Source organism: Aquarana catesbeiana, linkage group LG02 (assembly GCF_042186555.1).
Source record: "Aquarana catesbeiana isolate 2022-GZ linkage group LG02, ASM4218655v1, whole genome shotgun sequence".
Classification (NCBI taxonomy): Eukaryota; Metazoa; Chordata; class Amphibia; order Anura; family Ranidae; genus Aquarana; species Aquarana catesbeiana.
Genome location: NC_133325.1, coordinates 798,049,987 through 798,070,580, shown reverse-complemented (window position 1 = coordinate 798,070,580; position 20,594 = coordinate 798,049,987). Strand labels below are relative to the sequence as shown.

Here is a 20,594-nt window from a genome sequence, read left to right as displayed (position 1 = left end):
ACCAACATAGGGGCACCTCTGTTCCTGCTGAAGCACACTAGAAGAGAGGGAGTGGGCAGTCATTTACCACTGTGTATACTCCCACATGTGTGACTCTATAGTCACATGGGCTGCTCCGATGTGATAGGGAGGAGATGCTCAGCATAGAAACTCGCTGATAACTGAGCATGTGCAGAGCTGCCAACACTGCTCTGCAAAATCCATAACTGAATTGGGGACATGGACAGAAGGGGGAGATGGAGAGCAGCAGGATCAACCAGGTTTTTTTGCAGAATACAAAAAACGAATCTCATAGCGTAGGAGTGAGTATGAACAGCATTAATTGAACACCATTAATTGATCGATTTATTTTTTTTTTTTAAGTGGGTTTAGTGACACTTTAAGGGGGGCGAACCTTCAAAACAGAATCTTAGAAGGATAGGGTCACAACAGGTACACGTGGGAAGAAGCAAGCAGGCTTGGTGGGGTGGGAGTTAATGGGTCAATGAAAAATAGGGGTGGGGGAGGGGGTAATGGAATATTATTTGAATTTGTGTATTATTTTTGTTTTTACTTCATAGAAAGTATATACTCAGACCGGTATCTTTTCTCTTAAAGTTAAAAAAAAAAAAATCCTGAACTCCTGAGATCAGCAAATATCATCTAAATACGTTGGTCATGGGAATTCCTCCTAAATCTCGGTGATCTTTGTGTATCTCTTCCAGATCTGTGCAGTAATCCAGTGTGAGACTTCCTGTAATAAAGACCGCCCACTGCTGCTCTCTCTCCTTGTGCAGGGGGGCTGGTCGTGTCTCCGCCCCCTCCTGTAGTTTTCTGCAGGTGGCCTGTAGTGGGTGGAGCCCATTGGGCCCCTCCCATAGCTCTGCTTTGCTTGTACAGCACAGTGATGGTGTCACTTTCACAAGGTAACATCTGAGACATTTTTTGCACACAAAGTAGATTTTTTATCTTTAGGGCTGTTGAGGAATATAGAGTTCAGTTTTAAAAATGTTTATGCATTTTTCAGCATAGTCAATAGACCGTGGATGGAATTCAAAAAGGTGACACAGAAGAATATGATCTGGACATCTCAGCTTTGCTGACCTCTGGTGGAGAAGAGGTTAAAGACAAACGTTCCCCAGCTGAACAAGATGAAAACCTACCTGGGTGCCCATTATGATGAGTTCCCACCATCCCTGTGCTGAGTTCCCGGGTCTGTACACCCGCTGTGCCCATCATGAGGGGTTCTCACCATCCCTGTGCTGAGTTCCCGGGTCTGTACTCCTGCTGTGCCCATTATGAGGGGTTCTCACCATCCCTGTGCTGAGTTCCCGGGTCTGTACACCCACTGTGCTCATTATGAGGGGTTCCCACCATCCCTGTGCTGAGTTCCCGGGTCTGTACACCCGCTGTGCTCATTATGAGGGGTTCCCACCATCCCTGTGCTGAGTTCCCGGGTCTGTACACCCGCTGTGCCCATTATGAGGGGTTCCCACCATCCCTGTGCTGAGTTCCCGGGTCTGTACACCTGCTGTGCCCATTATGAGGAGTTCCCACCATCCCTGTGCTGAGTTCCCGGGTCTGTACACCCGCTGTGCCCATCATGAGGGGTTCTCACCATCCCTGTGCTGAGTTCCCGGGTCTGTACTCCTGCTGTGCCCATTATGAGGGGTTCTCACCATCCCTGTGCTGAGTTCCCGGGTCTGTACACCCACTGTGCTCATTATGAGGGGTTCCCACCATCCCTGTGCTGAGTTCCCGGGTCTGTACACCCGCTGTGCTCATTATGAGGGGTTCCCACCATCCCTGTGCTGAGTTCCCGGGTCTGTACACCCGCTGTGCCCATTATGAGGGGTTCCCACCATCCCTGTGCTGAGTTCCCGGGTCTGTACACCTGCTGTGCCCATTATGAGGGGTTCCCACCATCCCTGTACTGAGTTCCCGGGTCTGTACATCTGCTGTGCCCATTATGAGGGGTTCCCACCATCCCTGTGCTGAGTTCCCGGGTCTGTACAGCTGCTGTGCCCATTATGAGGGGTTCCCACCATCCCTGTGCTGAGTTCCCGGGTCTGTACAGCTGCTGTGCCCAATATGAGGGGTTCCCACCATCCCTGTGCTGAGTTCCCGGGTCTGTACACCTGCTGTGCCCATTATGAGGGGTTCTCACCATCCCTGTGCTGAGTTCTCAGGTCCGTCCACCTACTGTGCCCATTATGAGGGGTTCCCACCATCCCTGTACTGAGTTCCCGGGTCTGTACATCTGCTGTGCCCATTATGAGGGGTTCCCACCATCCCTGTGCTGAGTTCCCGGGTCTGTACAGCTGCTGTGCCCATTATGAGGGGTTCCCACCATCCCTGTGCTGAGTTCCCGGGTCTGTACAGCTGCTGTGCCCAATATGAGGGGTTCCCACCATCCCTGTGCTGAGTTCCCGGGTCTGTACACCTGCTGTGCCCATTATGAGGGGTTCCCACCATCCCTGTGCTGAGTTCCCGGGTCTGTACACCCGCTGTGCCCATTATGAGGGGTTCCCACCATCCCTGTGCTGAGTTCCTAGGTCTGTACACCCGCTGTGCCCATCATGAGGGGTTCTCACCATCCCTGTGCTGAGTTCTCAGGTCCGTCCACCTACTGTGCCCATTATGAGGGGTTCCCACCATCCCTGTGCTGAGTTCCCGGGTCTGTACTCCTGCTGTGCCCATTATGAGGGGTTCCCACCATCCCTGTGCTGAGTTCCCAGGTCTGTACACCCGCTGTGCCCATTATGAGGGGTTCCCACCATCCCTGTGCTGAGTTCCCGGGTCTGTACACCTGCTGTGCCCATTATGAGGGGTTCCCACCATCCCTGTACTGAGTTCCCAGGTCTGTACACCTGCTGTGCCCATTATGAGGGGTTCCCACCATCCCTGTGCTGAGTTCCCAGGTCTGTACACCCGCTGTGCCCATTATGAGGGGTTCCCACCATCCCTGTGCTGAGTTCCCGGGTCTGTACACCTGCTGTGCCCATTATGAGGGGTTCCCACCATCCCTGTACTGAGTTCCCAGGTCTGTACACCTGCTGTGCCCATTATGAGGGGTTCCCACCATCCCTGTGCTGAGTTCCCGGGTCTGTACAGCTGCTGTGCCCATTATGAGGGGTTCCCACCATCCCTGTGCTGAGTTCCCGGGTCTGTACACCTGCTGTGCCCATTATGAGGGGTTCCCACCATCCCTGTGCTGAGTTCCCGGGTCTGTACACCTGCTGTGCCCATTATGAGGGGTTCCCACCATCCCTGTACTGAGTTCCCAGGTCTGGACACCTGCTGTGCCCATTATGAGGGGTTCCCACCATCCCTGTGCTGAGTTCCCAGGTCTGTACTCCTGCTGTGCCCATTATGAGGGGTTCCCACCATCCCTGTGCTGAGTTCCCAGGTCTGTACTCCTGCTGTGCCCATTATGAGGGGTTCTCACCATTACCGCACACCTGCAGATTCAGTCCAGTCACTCACACTGACTCTGGAAGTTCAGATTGATGTTTATTATATTTTATAAGAAGTCGGCATTATTTGAGGAACAAACATTAGGAACTCTGTGCTGTAAGATCCCATATTACATTAGCTGAACTCTGGAACTAATTACATATGAGAAGACTTTTATTTGCTACAGTGTTTCTAATTCTGTTCAGCCGGTCATGTGACTTATGCCGCGTACACACGGCCGGCGGACAATCCGATCGTGTGTGGGCTTCACCGGACCTTCAGCGGACTTTTCCAGTCGCAAATCTGACGGACTTTAGATTTGGAACATGCTTCAAATCTTTACGTTGTAACTCCTCCCAACCCAGAAATCCGCTCGTCTGTATGCTAGTCCGACGGACAAAAACCCACGCTAGGGCAGCTATTGGCTACTGGCTGTCAACTTCCTTATTTTAGTCCGGTGTACGTCATCATGTACGAATCCGTCGGACTTTTGTGTGATCGTATGTAGGCAAGTCCGTTCGTTAGAAAGTCCGCCAAAAGTCTATCTAAAGTCTGTCGGACGGGCTGTCAGACTTTTGTAGCTGAAAAGTCCGACCGTGTGTACGCGGCATAACTCACCTCTACCGCACTGTGTAGCCAGGGATGGTGACACCACTGTACAGAGCCTTCAGCTTTCAATGCAGCTTTATTTCTGACACCTTTATGTCAGGCCTGGTTCATATTGGCTTTAGCAGTGTTTGCGGCAAGCTTTTTACGCCTCATTCACATTGGCGCATTTGGGCACACAACGCATGCATCCTGCGTATTTTCATGCCTGGGAGTCACAGTTGTTGGAATACAAATCAATGTCAGGCGCTGTGGCTGTACGCCTATAATGGCGCATCCCATTGGTTACAGGGGCGGATGAGCGCCCCCTGGACGTGATCGTTTTAATGCGTCCGGGGCGGCTCATGTGACCACTTGAATGTAAAAGATAAATTGGGGTAATTAAATTCATAGTTTAAAATTACATTGTATTGTTTTAGAGAATATAACAGGACTGTCTTTATATGACTTCAAGTGACATAGATGAGGCGGGGGCAGGGACGGCGGTCACTTCTTGCTCTCCGGTGTGGGGGGTGAAGTGGCTGCGGAGGGGCTCCCAGCAGCGGTAATATTCTTTATCCAGGCGGTTGCAGGTCTCCAGCCCCCAGCGGGTGACGGCCATGCTCAGCGAAGACTCAAACATGAATGCCTGTGGAGGGGAGAGAAGCAATAATATTATACGCAATAATAGCAATAATATTATACACTGATCTCTATTCAGCTGATCAGTATAATAGCTGAAAAAGCTGAATTCAGGCATAATCAAACATTGTCTGCGTGTGTATTCTTACTTTAATCTGGGGGGGGGGGTCTGTGTATAAAAAAAATTGCCGTGCAGCTATCTTAAGCATTCGCACAGGCCCAATGAATTATCGGCATATTGTTTGTAATATGATTATTTCCTCTAATTGACAGCTCCATCTAGTGGCCATAAGGCAGTATTTTCCTGAAACTCCTTAATCAAAAAAAAAAAATACTGCCTTATGACCACTAGATGGAGCTGACGATCAATATAGGTATTCATTGTGCCTGTGCCAATGCTGAAGGCCATTTTTATACACTGCATTGACCCCTTTATGTATTTTTTCCAGATCTGTGAAGTAATATAGTCTCAAAGCATTGTCTCAGCCCCCTCCTGTAGTTATTAATATAATTATATAAGATTTTTTATAGCGGCAACAGTTTGCGCAGCATTTTACAACTCTAGGACAAACAATACAGTTGCAATACAATTCAATACAGGAGGAATCAGAATTATATATATATATATATATATATATATATATATATACACAGTATCTCACAAAAGTGAGTACACCCCTCAATTTTTTGTGAATATTTTCTCCTATCTTTTCATGTGACAACACTGAAGAAATGACACTTTGCTACAATGTAAAGTAGTGAGTGTACAGCTTGTATAACAGTGTAAATTTGCTGTCCCCTCAAAATAACTCAACACACAGCCATTAATGTCTAAACCGCTGGCAACAAAAGTCAGTACACCCCTAAGTGAAAATGTCCAAATTGGGCCCAAAGTGTCAATATTTTGTGTGGCCACCATTATTTTCCAGCACTGCCTTAACCCTCTTGGGCATGGAGGTCACCAGAGCTTCACAGGTTGTCACTGGAGTCCTCTTCCCCTCCTCCATGATGACATCACGGAGCTGGTGTATGTTAGAGACCTTGCGCTCCTCCACCTTCCGTTTGAGGATGTCCCACAGATGATCAATAGGGTTTAGGTCTGGAGACATGCTTGGCCAGTCCATCACCTTTTACCCTCAGCTTCTGTAGCAAGGCAGTGGTGGTCTTGGAGGTGTGTTTGGGGTCGTTATCATGTTGGAATACTGCCCTGCGGGCCAGTCTCTGAAGGGAGGGGATCATGCTCTGCTTCAGTATATCACAGTACATGTTGGCATTCATGGTTCCCTCAATGATCTGTAGCACCCCAGTGCCGGCAGCACTCATGCAGCCCCAGACCATGACACTCCCACCACCATGCTTGACTGTAGGCAAGACACACTTGTCTTTGTACTCCTCACCTGGTTGCCGCCACACACACTTGTCACCATCTGAACCAAATAAGTTTATCTTGGTCTCATCAGACCACAGGACATGGTTCCAGTAATCCATGTCCTTAGTCTGCTTGTCTTCAGCAAACTGTTTGTGGACTTTCTTGTGCATCATCTTTAGAAGAGGCTTCCTTCTGGCCACAGACAGCCATGCAGACCAATTTGATGCAGTGTGTGGCGTATGGTCTGAGCACTGACAGGCTGACCCCCCACCCCTACAACCTCTGCAGCAATGCTGGCAGCACTCATACGTCTATTTCCCAAAGACAACCTCTGGATATGACGCTGAGCACGTGACCTCAACTTCTTTGGTGGACCATGGCGAGGCCTGTTCTGAGTGGAACCTGTCCTGTTATACCGCTGTATGGTCTTGGCCACCGTGCTGCAGCTCAGTTTCAGGGTCTTGGCAATCTTCTTATAGCCTAGGCCATCTTTATGTAGAGCAACGATTCTTTTTTTCAGATCCTCAGAAAGTTCTTTGCCATGAAGTGCCATGTTGAACTTCCAGTGACCAGTATGAGAGAGTGAGAGCGATAACACCAAATTTAACACACCTGCTCCCCATTCACACCTGAGACCTTGTAACGAGTCACATGACACCGGGGAGGGAAAATGGCTAATTGGGCCCAATTTGGACATTTTCACTTAGGGGTGTACTGACTTTTGTTGCCAGCGGTTTAGACATTAATAGCTGTGTGTTGAGTTATTTTGAGGGGACAGCAAATTTACACTGTTATACAAGCTGTACACTCACTACTTTACATTATAGCAAAGTGTCATTTCTTCAGTGTTGTCACATGAAAAGATAGAAGAAAAGATTTAGAAAAATGTGAGGGGTGTACTTACTTTTGTGAGATACTGTACATACAGTATATACAGTGCCGGGACTAGGTCATCTAGAGCCCATGGCGAACATGGCAAATTACACCATCCCCCACCCCCCAAGATGTATGATCTTTATGTGTCAGCAAAACCCCCCCTCGCCCGGAAAAATAAAAAAATTAAAAATAAAATCGAGCACTAATCAGCATGCTTACCCCCCTAAGCATACATTCCCCCTCACCCTAATACAAATCTGCCTTCTGCTGATATCTTCTTTCCAACATGAATCTTTGCCCTTCAACCCGCCAAGCTCAAATCCTTTCATTCCCCATATGCCCCCAACGCAAATCCACCCCCCTAAAATGAATATGCCATTGCAAGTACTAATCCTCTACCCCTCAAATTTCCCCTTCTGGCACAAATACCCCCAATCAATCATCCCTGCTAGCACAAATCCCCTCCTGCCCATCATATTACCTTTTCTAGCACAGACCCCCCAAAATTCCCCCTCCTGGCCCAAATCTTTTTCCCCTTCCAACACAAATCCCCTGAAATCATCACTCATAGCAAACCTCCCCAGATTTCCCCTCCTACAACAATTCCTATTCTAGGAGGGGAAATTTGGGGAGGTGTACTGTATATAAACATATACACACTATATTATATATATACACTGTGTATATACAGTGCTGTGAAAAAGTATTTGCCCTCTTCCTGATTTTTTTTATTTTATTTTTTGCATATTTGTCACATTTAAATGACTCAGATCATCAAACTCATTTTATTATCACACAAAGATAACCCAAGAAAATACAAAATGCAGTTTTTAAATGATGGTATCATTTGTTAATGCAAACAAGCTGTCCAAACCTGCCTGGCTTTATGTGAAAAAGTAATTGCCCCCTAAATCTAATAACTGGTTGTGCCACAGTTGGCGGCAACAACTGCAATCAAGCATTTGGGATAACTGGCAATGAGTCTTTCACATTGCTGTGGAGCAACTTTGGCCCACACTTCTTTGCAGAATTGTTTTAATTCAGCCACATTGGAGGGTTTTCCAGCATGAAGGGCCTGTGTAAGGTCATGACACAGCATCTCAATTGGATTTAAGTCCGGGCTTTGATTGGGCCACTCCAAAACCTACATTTTGCTTTGTTTGAACCATCTGGAGGTGGACTTGCTGCTGTGTTTCATATTATTGTCCTGCTGCATAACCCAAGTGAATTCTTCTTCAGGATTTTCTGGTAGAGCTCAGAATTCATGCTTCCATCAATTATGATAAGTTGTCCAGGACCTGAAGCTGCAAAGCAGCCCCAGACCATCACGCTACCACCACCATGTCTGTTGGTATGATGTTCTTGTTATGAAATGCTGTATTTGTTTTATGCCAGATGTAACGGGACGCACACCTTCCAAAATGTAAAGTTTTTGTCTCATCAGTCCACAGAATATTTGCCTAAAATTCTTGGGGATAATCAAGATGTTTTTTGGTAAATGTGAGATGAGCCTTTGTGTTCTTTTTGGTCAGCAGTGGCTTTGGCCTTGGAGCTCTCCCATGGACGCCATTTTTGCCCAGTTTCTTTCTTATTGGTGAATCATGAACACTGATCTTACCTGAGGCAAGTGAGGCCTGCAGGTCTTTAGATGTTGTTCTGGGTTCTTTTATGACCTCCTGGATGAGTTGACCTCATGCTCTTGGAGTCATTTTGGCCGGCCACTCCTGGGAAGGTTCACCACTGTTCCAAGTTTTCTCCATTTGTGGATAATGGCTCTCACCGTGGTTCACTGGAGTTCCAAAGCCTTAGAAATGGCTTTGTAATCCTTTCCAGACTGATATATGTCAATGACTTTGTTTCTCATCTATTCTTGAATTTCTTTAGATTGTGGCATGATGTGTGGCTTTTTGAAATCTTTTAGTGTGCTTGAGGCTGGGTTCACACTGGTGCGACACGACAGCCGTCCTACTTTGGATCCGACTTTGCCCTGCGACATGAAGCCGGCATGTGTCCGACTTTCAATGAACGGGGATCCGACTTGGATCCCCGCCAATGCCCGGCACTGTGTTTGGTATGAATCTTTAGGGGGAACTCCGCGCCAAATTTTAAATAAAAAACCGGCATGGGTTCCCCCTCCAGGAACATACCAGGCCCTTGGGTCTGGTATGGACCTTGAGGGGAACCCCCTACGCCGAAAAAACGGCGTGGGGGGTCGCCCCCAATCCATACCAGACCCTTATCCGAGCACGCAGCCCGGCCGGACAGGAATGGGGGTGGGGACGAGCGAGCGCCCCCCCCCCCTCCTGAACCGTACCAGGCCGCATGCCCTCAACATGGGGGGTGGTGCCTTGGGGGAGGGGGGCGCGCTGCGGCCCCCCCACCCCAAAGCACCTTGTCCCCATGTTGATGAGGACAAGGGCCTCTTCCCGACAACCCTGGCCGTTGGTTGTCGGGGTCTGCGGGCGGGGGGCTTATCGGAATCCGGGAGCCCCCTTTAATAAGGGAGCCCCCAGATCCCGGCCCCCCACCCTATGTGAATGAGTATGGGGTACAGCGTACCCCTACCCATTCACCTAGGAAAAAAGTGTCAATTTAAAAAAAAACACTACACAGATTTTTAAAGCATTTTATTAGACAGCTCCGGGGGTCTTCTTCCGACTTCGGGGGTCTCTCCGGTTCTTCTCCACGCTCTCCGGATCTTCTGCCGGGCTCCTCCGCTCTCTTCTGCTCTTTTGCTAAAGCGGAGGAGCCTGGTCTTCAATCTCCTGCCTTCTGCCTTCTGCCCTCTTCTCCTGATGTTGACACGACGCTCTCTGGGGCTAGAATGCTCTCTGTGCGCTCTGCTCTGACTTATATAGGCGGTGACCCCGCCCCCTTATGCCGTCACAGTCCCTGGGCATGCTGGGACTGTGACGTTTTAGGGGGCATGGTCATCACCCGATGACCACGCCCCCTTATGCCGTCATAGTCCCAGCATGCCCAGGGACTGTGACGGCATAAGGGGGCGGGGTCACCGCCTATATAAGTCAGAGCAGAGCGCACAGAGAGCATTCTAGCCCCAGAGAGCGTCGTGTCAACATCAGGAGAAGAGGGCAGAAGGCAGAAGATTGAAGGCCAGGCTCCTCCGCTTTAGCAAAAGAGCGGCAAAAGAGCAGAAGAGAGCGGAGGAGCCCGGCAGAAGATCCGGAGAGCGTGGAGAAGAACCGGAGAGACCCCCGAAGTCGGAAGAAGACCCCCGGAGCTGTCTAATAAAATGCTTTAAAAATCTGTGTAGTGTTTTTTTTTTAAATTGACACTTTTTTCCTAGGTGAATGGGTAGGGGTACGCTGTACCCCATACTCATTCACATAGGGTGGGGGGCCGGGATCTGGGGGCTCCCTTATTAAAGGGGGCTCCCGGATTCCGATAAGCCCCCCGCCCGCAGACCCCGACAACCAACGGCCAGGGTTGTCGGGAAGAGGCCCTTGTCCTCATCAACATGGGGACAAGGTGCTTTGGGGTGGGGGGGCCGCAGCGCGCCCCCCTCCCCCAAGGCAACAACCCCCCATGTTGAGGGCATGCGGCCTGGTACGGTTCAGGAGGGGGGGGGCGCTCGCTCGTCCCCACCCCCATTCCTGTCCGGCCGGGCTGCGTGCTCGGATAAGGGTCTGGTATGGATTGGGGGGACCCCCCACGCCGCTTTTTCGGCGTAGGGGGTTCCCCTCAAGTTCCATACCAGACCCAAGGGCCTGGTATGCTCTTGGAGGGGGAACCCATGCCGGATTTTTATTTAAAATTTGGCGCGGAGTTCCCCCTCAAGATCATCTGAGCACAAGTCGCGTGCCGAAGTCGGATCATGCGAGACGGCAATCCGACTTTGATCCGACTTCAATGATAGTCAATAGGCTGAAGTAGGATCAAAGTCGGACCAAAGTAGTACAGGGAGCATTTCTAAAGTCGGAACGACTTGTGTCGGACCAGTTAGGACGGCTCCCATAGGGAAACATTAAATTTCACACGTCATGCGACATGAGCTCCCAATGTCGGAGCGTTTGTCGGACCAGTGTGAACCCAGCCTGACTCTGTCAGACAGCTTCTATTTAGGTGATTTTTAGATTCAACGGGTCTGGCAGTAATCAGGCCTGGGTGTGGCAAGTGAAATTTAACTCGGCTTTCCAAAAAATTGTGGTCAATCGCAGTTCATTCATGATTCAGCATGGGAGGGGGCAATTACTTTTTCACATAGGGCCAGGCAGGTTTGAACAGCTTTTTTCCCTTAATAAATGAAATAATAATTTAAAAACTGCATCTTGGTTTTCCTCGGGTTATCTTTGCATAATATTAAAATTTGTTTGATGATCTGAATCATTTAAGTGTGAGAAATATGCAAAAAAAATAAAGAATAAAGAAGGGGGCAAATACTTTTTCACAGCACTGTATATATATATTTTTTTTTTTTTAAATGAAATTATTATTAATTGCAGCAGCAGATGACATGCTTACCATCGTCCCCTCAGCCACCCGCTCAGGCTCCAGTTTAGCGTTGCTGGCCTTCTCGAAGCACTCGTAGTCCGGCCCATGAGGTGTCATGGCGCTGTGCAGGCTGCCCCCGCCTGGCTGAAATCCCTCCTCCTTTGCTTCGTAGTGACCCTTAATCAGCCCCATAAACTCGCTCATACAATTTCCTAATGGTAAAGGAGACAAAAGAAGTTACCACCATCTTCAAAATGTGGAATCAAGAAGGATGTCCACACCCAGATACCATGATAATCCCACAGTAGAACTTGGTGGTCTCATAACAGTTCCATGGTGTGACAGGTCCTCTTTGCCTGCCGTACCTGGCCCCTGGATGACTGCACAGAACCTAGGCCGGATGTTGTACCAACAAAATGTTTATTTCCTATTTCTTTTAGGGGGGAAGAGGTTACATTTACCCAGGTGTGTCCCCACTGGAGAGATTTTAAATCACTTCCTATCCCAGTGACACCAGGGCAAAGTTCTGATATTAACACACTTCCTGTCTTAGGGTGACAACGTTCATTCATGTATTGCATCTATGGAGGAGCAGCCTTGCCATCATAGGCTTTTCTCCCGATATAGACACCCCCACCTTCTCTCCATATGCATAACACATAGGGAGGTGTTCTGTAGTCCACAGTTAACAGCAGTGGCCCCTAATCTACATGCAGGGCACCGGACGCATGGATTCCAATTATTTTTTTTTCTGAAGCACGTGATTAGGGCCTGAGCCTCTAATTGGCTTTAAAAAATAGGGAGGGGGGGGGGGGCGGGTTGGAGGCGAAGAGCACTGCTAGCACTCCTAGCACACGGATCGTCGTCTTTCTGTCCTTCTCCCGTAGGGGTGGGGGTGGCGGTGCAGGGGTCACTGCCTTCCCATCCATCTCCAGTGTGGGGGGGGTGGCTCCGTTGCTCTAAGGCCCCCCCCCAAAAAAAAATATTGAGCACCAGCCGCCAATGGTCCACAGGGTATTCCTACAAAGAGCTAGAGCTGCCTTTCTCAACCATTTTAACACAGAGGACCCCTTGAAATAACTTTAATCTCTGGCAACCCCTGGTGATAATTACTATATCTATAGCTCATGGTACATTAATGCCTGCTAACTATGATGGTCAATGGAAAGATGCCTCCTACATTGGTGGTCAGTGCAATGCTTACATTGGTGGTTATTGGAGAAGAGCCCTCTTGACTTGTGATTGGTGGGAAAATGACTCATTGGTGGTCTTTGGGAGAGTCAGTGAAAGAAGAGCCCCATTACACTGGTGGCCAGTGGGAAGAATGCTCCTTATATATGGATAAGAAGATCATTGGTGTCAGGGGTTGCTTATCTGAGACTCAGAAACTGTTTGTAGCTGAAGGAACCCTTAGCACCATTTGAAGGAATTCTGATTGAGTTCCTTACATTGGTGGTCAGTGGGAAGAATGTTCCTTGCATTGGTGATCAGTGGGAAGAATGTTCCTTACATTGGTGATCAGTGGGAAGAATGTTCCTTACATTGGTGATCAGTGAGAAGAATGTTCCTTCCATTGGTGATCAGTGAGAAGAATGTCCCTTACATTGGTGATCATTGAGAAGAATGTCCCTTACATTGGTGATCATTGAGAAGAATGTCCCTTACATTGGTGATCAGTGGGAAGAATGTTCCTTACATTGGTGATCAGTGGGAAGAATGTCCCTTACATTGGTGATCAGTGGGAAGAATGTTCCTTACATTGGTGATCAGTGGGAAGAACGTTCCTTACATTGGTGATCAGTGGGAAGAATGCTCCTTACATTGGTGATCAGTGAGAAGAATGTTCCTTACATTGGTGATCAGTGAGAAGAATGTTCCTTACATTGGTGATCAGTGAGAAGAATGTTCCTTACATTGGTGATCAGTGGGAAGAATGTTCCTTACATTGGTGATCAGTGAGAAGAATGTTCCTTACATTGGTGATCAGTGAGAAGAATGTTCCTTACATTGGTGATCAGTGGGAAGAATGTTCCTTACATTGGTGATCAGTGGGAAGAATGTTCCTTACATTGGTGATCATTGAGAAGAATGTCCCTTACATTGGTGATCAGTGGGAAGAATGTTCCTTACATTGTTGATCAGTGGGAAGAATGCTCCTTATATTGGTGATCATTGAGAAGAATGTCCCTTACATTGGTGATCAGTGAGAAGAATGTTCCTTACATTGGTGATCAGTGAGAAGAATGTTCCTTACATTGGAGGTCAGTGAGAAGAATGTTCCTTACATTGGTGATCAGTGAGAAGAATGTTCCTTACATTGGAGGTCAGTGAGAAGAATGCTCCTTACATTGGTGATCAGTGGGAAGAATGTTCACAAATGTCTCCGTTTCACACCCTGACACCCCCAGCCCTACAGCTTGTATCCCATTCTACTCACTGTGATAATACGGCGGGCGGAATGTGTGGTTTGCCACACCCCAGCGTGGAGGAAAGATGACGAAATCTGCGATCGCCACACCGGGCCTCAGAGACTTCGCTGTCAGCACAGTGAAGATAGACGGGTCCTGCAAGCAGGATGTACATAACTATGTTACTCTACCATCTAAATATTCCAGGAACATCGTCTTAAAAAAATGAAATGACACGGCCTCAGACTTACCGCATGATCGAACGCCACGCAGTTTATCACCATGAAGTCATCCAGGTTGTACTTGTAGGGTGCGTAGTTCCCATGCCAAGCGACAACATTAAACGGTGAAAAGTCCTTCAGGGGAAAAAAAACAACTTTCTGCATGGTTGAATATAATTCTCTGACCTTTAAGCTGGGCACACATGCAGTTGCAGCTGGTGGTTTTGGGTTTTTTTGTTTGTTTTTTTTAGGGGGAGCAGCAAACTTGCTGTTAAATTCTGGCCTCCTTTAGGGCATGGGAGGCTTGGGCACTTTCATGGGGTACATGTACCAATGCATTAACAAAAAATAAAAAATAAAAAATTGAAGGGAAGGTCTTTTCATGCTCAGTGTAAAATGAGCCAAAAGCAAGATAATTGTGAACGGCAAGGCTAGGCCCAAATTTACAAGCGACAAAGACGTCAACCTCCTGCTGGCAAGATCTTCAAAATCTGGTCAGAGGGAGGATGACATCATTCTAACCTATCGCCTAGGCACCGCAGGAGGAACCCAGGGAGAGGGAAGTATTATCTAACTTTTTTCCCCCATGGGTTTTTATTTCACAGAGATGCAAGGTCCAATTCAGACATGTGCATCTCATTTAGTTGGGAAATGAAATTTGGATGAAATTTTCGATATTTCGGAGATTGGGATATATACCTGAATTTCCAATTCACAATAGTAACAAATTTCAAAGAATCCGAACTACTATAAATGGTAACAAAACAAAATAACGAAACGAGATAATGAATTATCCAAATTCGAACATTAAACATATTGCAATAAATACAGTAAATTTTAAAAGTGAAATAAGATGATGATTCTCTACTTAGGCTGCTTTAGAATAAAATAGAGAAAAATAGAAGAATGCAATAGAATGGAAAAAAAGAATTGAAAGAAATAGAATAGAATAAAATAAATGGAATAGAAAAGAATAGAATGGAAAGAAATAGAATAGAGTAAAATAGAAAATAATACAAGTAAATAGGACAGAATTGAATAAAAAAATAGAACAAAATAGAACAAAATCTAAAATAAAAGACTAGAATAAAATATAAAATAATAGAATAAAATAAAACAGAATAAAATAGAAAAAAGGAGAATAGAATAAAATATAAAAGAATAGAATAGAAAATGAAATAATAGAATAGAAAAAACAGATAAGAATAGAAAAGAATATTAAAAAATCTAATAGAATAGAAAGAAAGAAAACAGAATAAAATAGAAAAGAATAGAACAGAATCACAAAACACAGAATAAAAAAGAAAAAAAAATTTGAACAGAATAGAAACATTATAAAATATAAAAGAATATAATAAAACAGAATAGAATATAAAATAAATCAGAATTGAATATAAAAGAATAGAAACATTATAAAATATAAAAGAATAGAATAGAAAGAAATAGATATAAATAGAACAGAATAAAAACAGAACAGGCTAGAAAAACATAGAATAGAATAAAACAGAATAGAAAATAAAAAAGAGTAGAATAAAATATAAAAGAATAGAATAAAACAGAATAGAAAATAATAGAATAGAATAAAACAAAATAGAAAATAAAAGAATATAAACCAGATTAGAATATAAAATAAAAGAATACAATCAAATGGAATAGAAAGAAATAAAACAGAAACAAATAGAAAACCAGCGGATTGGAGAAAAGCCAATGTAGCACCAATATTTAAAAAGGGCCCAAAATACATCCCTGGGAATTACAGACCAGTTAGCCTAACATCAATAGTATGTAAACTCTTGGAGGGGATGATAAGGGACTATATACAAGATTTTAGTAATAAGAACGGTATCATTAGCAGTAATCAGCATGGATTCATGAAGAATCGTTCTTGCCAAACCAATCTATTAACCTTCTATGAGGAGGTGAGTTGCCATCTAGATAAAGGAAGGCCCGTAGACGAGATGTATCTGGATTTTGCAAAAGCATTTGACACAGTTCCCCATAAACGTTTACTGTACAAAATAAGGTCCGTTGGCATGGACCATAGGGTGAGTACATGGATTGAAAACTGGCTACAAGGGCGAGTTCAGAGGGTGGTGATAAATGGGGAGTACTCAGAATGGTCAGGGGTGGGTAGTGGGGTTCCCCAGGGTTCTGTGCTGGGACCAATCCTATTTAATTTGTTCATAAACGACCTGGAGGATGGGATAAACAGTTCAATCTCTGTATTTGCAGACGATACTAAGCTAAGCAGGGCAATAACTTCTCCGCAGGATGTGGAAACCTTGCAAAAAGATCTGAACAAATTAATGGGGGAGGGGCGACTACATGGCAAATGAGGTTCAATGTAGAAAAATGTAAAATAATGCATTTGGGTGGCAAAAATCTGAATGCAATCTATAGACTGGGGGGAGAACCTCTGGGGGAATCTAGGATGGAAAAGAACCTGGGGGTTCTAGTAGATGATAGGCTCAGCAATGACATGCAATGCCAAGCTGCTGCTAACAAAGCAAACAGAATATTGGCATTAAAAGGGGGATCAACTCCAGAGATAAAACGATAATTCTCCCGCTCTACAAGACTCTGGTCCGGCCGCACCTGGAGTATGCTGTCCAGTTCTGGGCACCAGTCCTCAGGAAGGATGTACTGGAAATGGAGCGAGTACAAAGAAGGGCAACAAAGCTAATAAAGGGTCTGGAGGATCTTAGTTATGAGGAAAGGTTGCGAGCGCTGAACTTATTCTCTCTGGAGAAGAGACGCTTGAGAGGGGATATGATTTCAATATACAAATACTGTACTGGTGACAAGACTCGTGACCACTCAATAAAATTAGAAGAAAAGAGGTTTAACCTTAAACTACGTAGAGGGTTCTTTACTATAAGAGCGGCAAGGATGTGGAATTCCCTTCCACAGGCGGTGGTCTCAGCGGGGGGCATCAATAGTTTCAAGAAACTATTAGATAAGCACCTGAACGACCGCAACATGCAGGGATATATAATGTAATACTGACATATAATCACACACATAGGTTGGACTTGATGGACTTGTGTCTTTTTTCAACCTCACCTACTATGTAACTATGTAAATAATAGAATATTATTTAAAAAAAATTTACTCGGCGTAACATCATCTTTCATATTATACAAAACAAATTGGGCTAACTTTATTGTTTTTAGGTTTTTTTTAATTTATGAAAGTGTCTTTTTTCCCCAAAAAAATGCGTTTGAAAGACCGCTGCTGCGCAAATACTGTGTGACATAAAATATAGCAACAATCGCCATGTTATTCTCTAGGGTCTCTGCTAAATATAAATATATATATGTACACACACACACACACACACACACACACACATATATATATATATATATATATATATATATATATATATATATATACATATATATATATATATATACGTATATATATATATATATATATATATATATATATATATATATATATATATATATATATATATTTAGCAGAGACCCTAGAGAAAAAAATGGTGATCGTTGCAATATTTACTATAGTTACATTATTTAATATATTTATATATATATATATATATATATATATATATACCCTGTTTCCCTGAAAATAAGACCTAGCGTGATTGTCAGTGATGGCTGCAATATAAGCCCTACCCCCCAAATAAGCCCTAGTTAAAGTCCTTGTAGGTCTTATTTTCAGGGTGGGGCTTATTTTCGGGGAAACACGGTAGGGGTTATTTGGGGGGTAGGGCTTATATTGCAGCCATCACTGACAATCACACTAGGTCTTATTTTCGGGGAAACAGGGTATATATATATGTTTGGGGGTTTTAAATAATTTTCCAGGAAAAAAACTACGGATTTTAACTTGTAAGCAACAAATGTCAGAAATAGGCTTATGGCCCGTACACACATGATCCGAATATTGTGCGACAGATCGTACGACTTTTTCCGCTTCACTGTCGCAAGTAGAAATTGAATAGGTAACTCAAGTCACGAAAATTCTCGTACTACAGAAAAAAAAAAAAAATCGGAAGTGATGTCATGTGTTGTGATGTATTTGTATTGTATTTTCGGACGACAACTATACTGACTAAACAAAAATTGTACGAGGAAAATTTTCGTGCTTGTCCGATTGAATAATATTGGATGAACTGTCGTGATCGACTCTGGAAAGTAGTGTACACACGATCCGACAATCGTGCGATTCTTCCTCGGACGACAGTTTTTCGTACGATATTCGGATCGTGGTGTACGGGCCACAAGGCATGAAAGGGTTAACAAAGGAATCCGAACCGAAACAAATGTTTCCATTGTGCACATCTCAGTTTACTGACAAGGCAAGGTACACTTTACTGTATAGTTACTGACAGGTCCACTTTAAGCAGGGAGGTGGAATGAGGCTCCCTCTAGTGGCCAATTTACAGATCTCTTTTTTTTGTTATTAGTATGGAAGGACAAACTCTCCTTTTGTATGGGGCAGAAAGATGGACAGACCTACCTGCAGGGAGGTGAACAGCCGGCCCTGGTATTTGTTGATTACGGTGTAGCCGCCTTCCACAGTCCGGTCTTCAAACCAGGCCACCGGGGTCAGGAAGTCTCTGGGGTTGGCCAGTCCATTGGCCCCTATGGTAACACATGACGGGTATGTGATCTCATAGTGCACAACACACAATAAAGGAAATGACTGGCAGTATTATTCCTGTAGGCGTCCTGATAGAGTGTATACAATGCACAGGGACAGGTATGCAAAATCACTGATCGGAGCACAAGGACAGCTTTTTAAATGTTAAAAAGCGGAGCTTTTTTGGAAAAAAAAAAACGATATTATTTCTTTATATTGGGACACGTCAGGAATTTATTCATGCAGACTTGTACAGTTACTGACAGGTCAACTTTAAGCCAGGAGGCTGAATGAAGTGCCCTCTAGTGGCCAATCTGTACATCTCTTTTTTTTTTAGTACAAAAACAAAAATATGGAAACTTGTAATAATGCACCACTACCCAATACATTGCCTTGAAAAACTATTCATACCCCTTGAAATTTTCCACATTTTGTCATGTTACAACCAAAAACATAAATGTATTTTATTGGGATTTTATGTAATAGACCAACACAAAGTGGCACATAATTGTGAAGTGGAAGGAAAATGATAAATGGTTTTAAGTTTTTTTTTATAACTATGTGAAAAGTGTGTGTGTGTGTGTGGGGGAGGCATTTGTATTCAGCCCCCTTTACTCCGATACCCCTAACTAAAATCTAGAGGAACAAATTGCCTTCAGAAGTCACCTAATTAGTAAATAGAGTCCACCTGTGTGTAATTTAATCTCAGTATAAATACAGCTGTTCTGTGAAGCCCTCAGAAGTTTGTTAGAGAACCTTAGTGAACAAACAGCATCATGAAGGCCAAGGAACACACCAGACAGGTCAGGGATAAAGTTGTGGAGAAGTATAAAGCAGGGTTAGGTTATAAAATAATATCCCAAGCTTTGAACATCTCATGGAGCTCTGTTCAATCCATCATCGGAAAATGGAAAGAGTATGGGACAATTGCAAACCTACCAAGACATGGCCGTCCACCTAAACTGACCGGCCGGGCAAGGAGAGCATTCATCAGAGAAGAGCCAAGAGGTCCATGGTAACTCTGGAGGAGCTGCAGAGATCCACAGCTCAGGTGGGAGAATCTGTCCACAGGACAACTATTAGTCGTGTTCTCCACAAATCTGCCCTTTATGGAAGAGTGACAAGAAGAAAGACATTGGTGAAAGAAAGTCATAAGAAGTCCTGTTTGTAGTTTGTGAGAAGCCATGTGGGGGACACAGCAAACATGTGGAAGAAGGTGATCTGGTCACATGAGACCAAAATTGAACATTTTGGCCTAAAAGCAAAACGCTATGTGTGGGGGAAAACTAACACTGCACGTCACCCTGAACACACCATCCCCACCGTGAAACATGGTGGTGGCAGCATCATGTGGTGGGGATGCTTTTCTTCAGCAGGGACAGGGAAGCTGGTCAGAGTTGATGGGAAGATGGATGGAGACAAATACAGGAAAATCTTAGAAGAAAACCTGTTAGAGTCTGCAAAAGACTTGAGACTGGGGCGGAGGTTCACCTTCCAGCAGGACAACGACCCGAAACATCCAGCCAGAGCTACAATGGAATGGTTTAGATCAAAGCATATTCATGTGTTAGAATGGCCCAGTCACAGTCCAGACCTAAATCCCATTGAGAATCTGTGGCAAGACTTGAAAATTGCTGTTCACAGACGCTCTCCATCCAATCGGACAGAGCTTGAGATATTTTGCAAAGAAGAATGGGCAGAAATGTCCCTCTCTAGATGTGCAAAGCTGGTAGAGACATCCCCAAAAAAGACTTGCAGCTGTAATTGCAGAGAAAGGGGGTTCTCTGGGGGGCGCCATACAAATGCCCCCCCACACTTTTCACATAAATGTTGAAAAACATTTATCATTTTCCTTCTACTTCACAATTATGTGCCACTTTGTGTTGGTCTATCACATAAAATCCCCAAAAAATACATTTACGTTTATGGCTGTAACATGACAAAACGTGGGAAACTTCAAGGGGTATGAATACTTTTTCAAGGCACTGTACA

The 20,594-nt window shown here is 44.9% G+C and overlaps 1 protein-coding gene across 1 annotated transcript in view; it reads right to left on the bottom strand.

Annotated features, from left to right (window-relative positions):
- Positions 1 to 3,479: 3,479 nt before the first annotated feature.
- The window catches only part of HGD (homogentisate 1,2-dioxygenase), a 78,224-nt gene continuing 61,109 nt past the window's right edge, over positions 3,480 to 20,594 (bottom strand). Inside the window, exons 10-14 of the mRNA XM_073617509.1 lie at positions 18,480 to 18,604; positions 14,019 to 14,123; positions 13,797 to 13,923; positions 11,390 to 11,571; positions 3,480 to 4,669 (exon numbers count right to left, since the gene is read on the bottom strand). Coding sequence (XP_073473610.1) covers positions 4,481 to 4,669; positions 11,390 to 11,571; positions 13,797 to 13,923; positions 14,019 to 14,123; positions 18,480 to 18,604 — 728 coding nt within the window. The 3' untranslated portion in view covers positions 3,480 to 4,480. The remainder of the gene's footprint in view (positions 4,670 to 11,389; positions 11,572 to 13,796; positions 13,924 to 14,018; positions 14,124 to 18,479; positions 18,605 to 20,594) is intronic.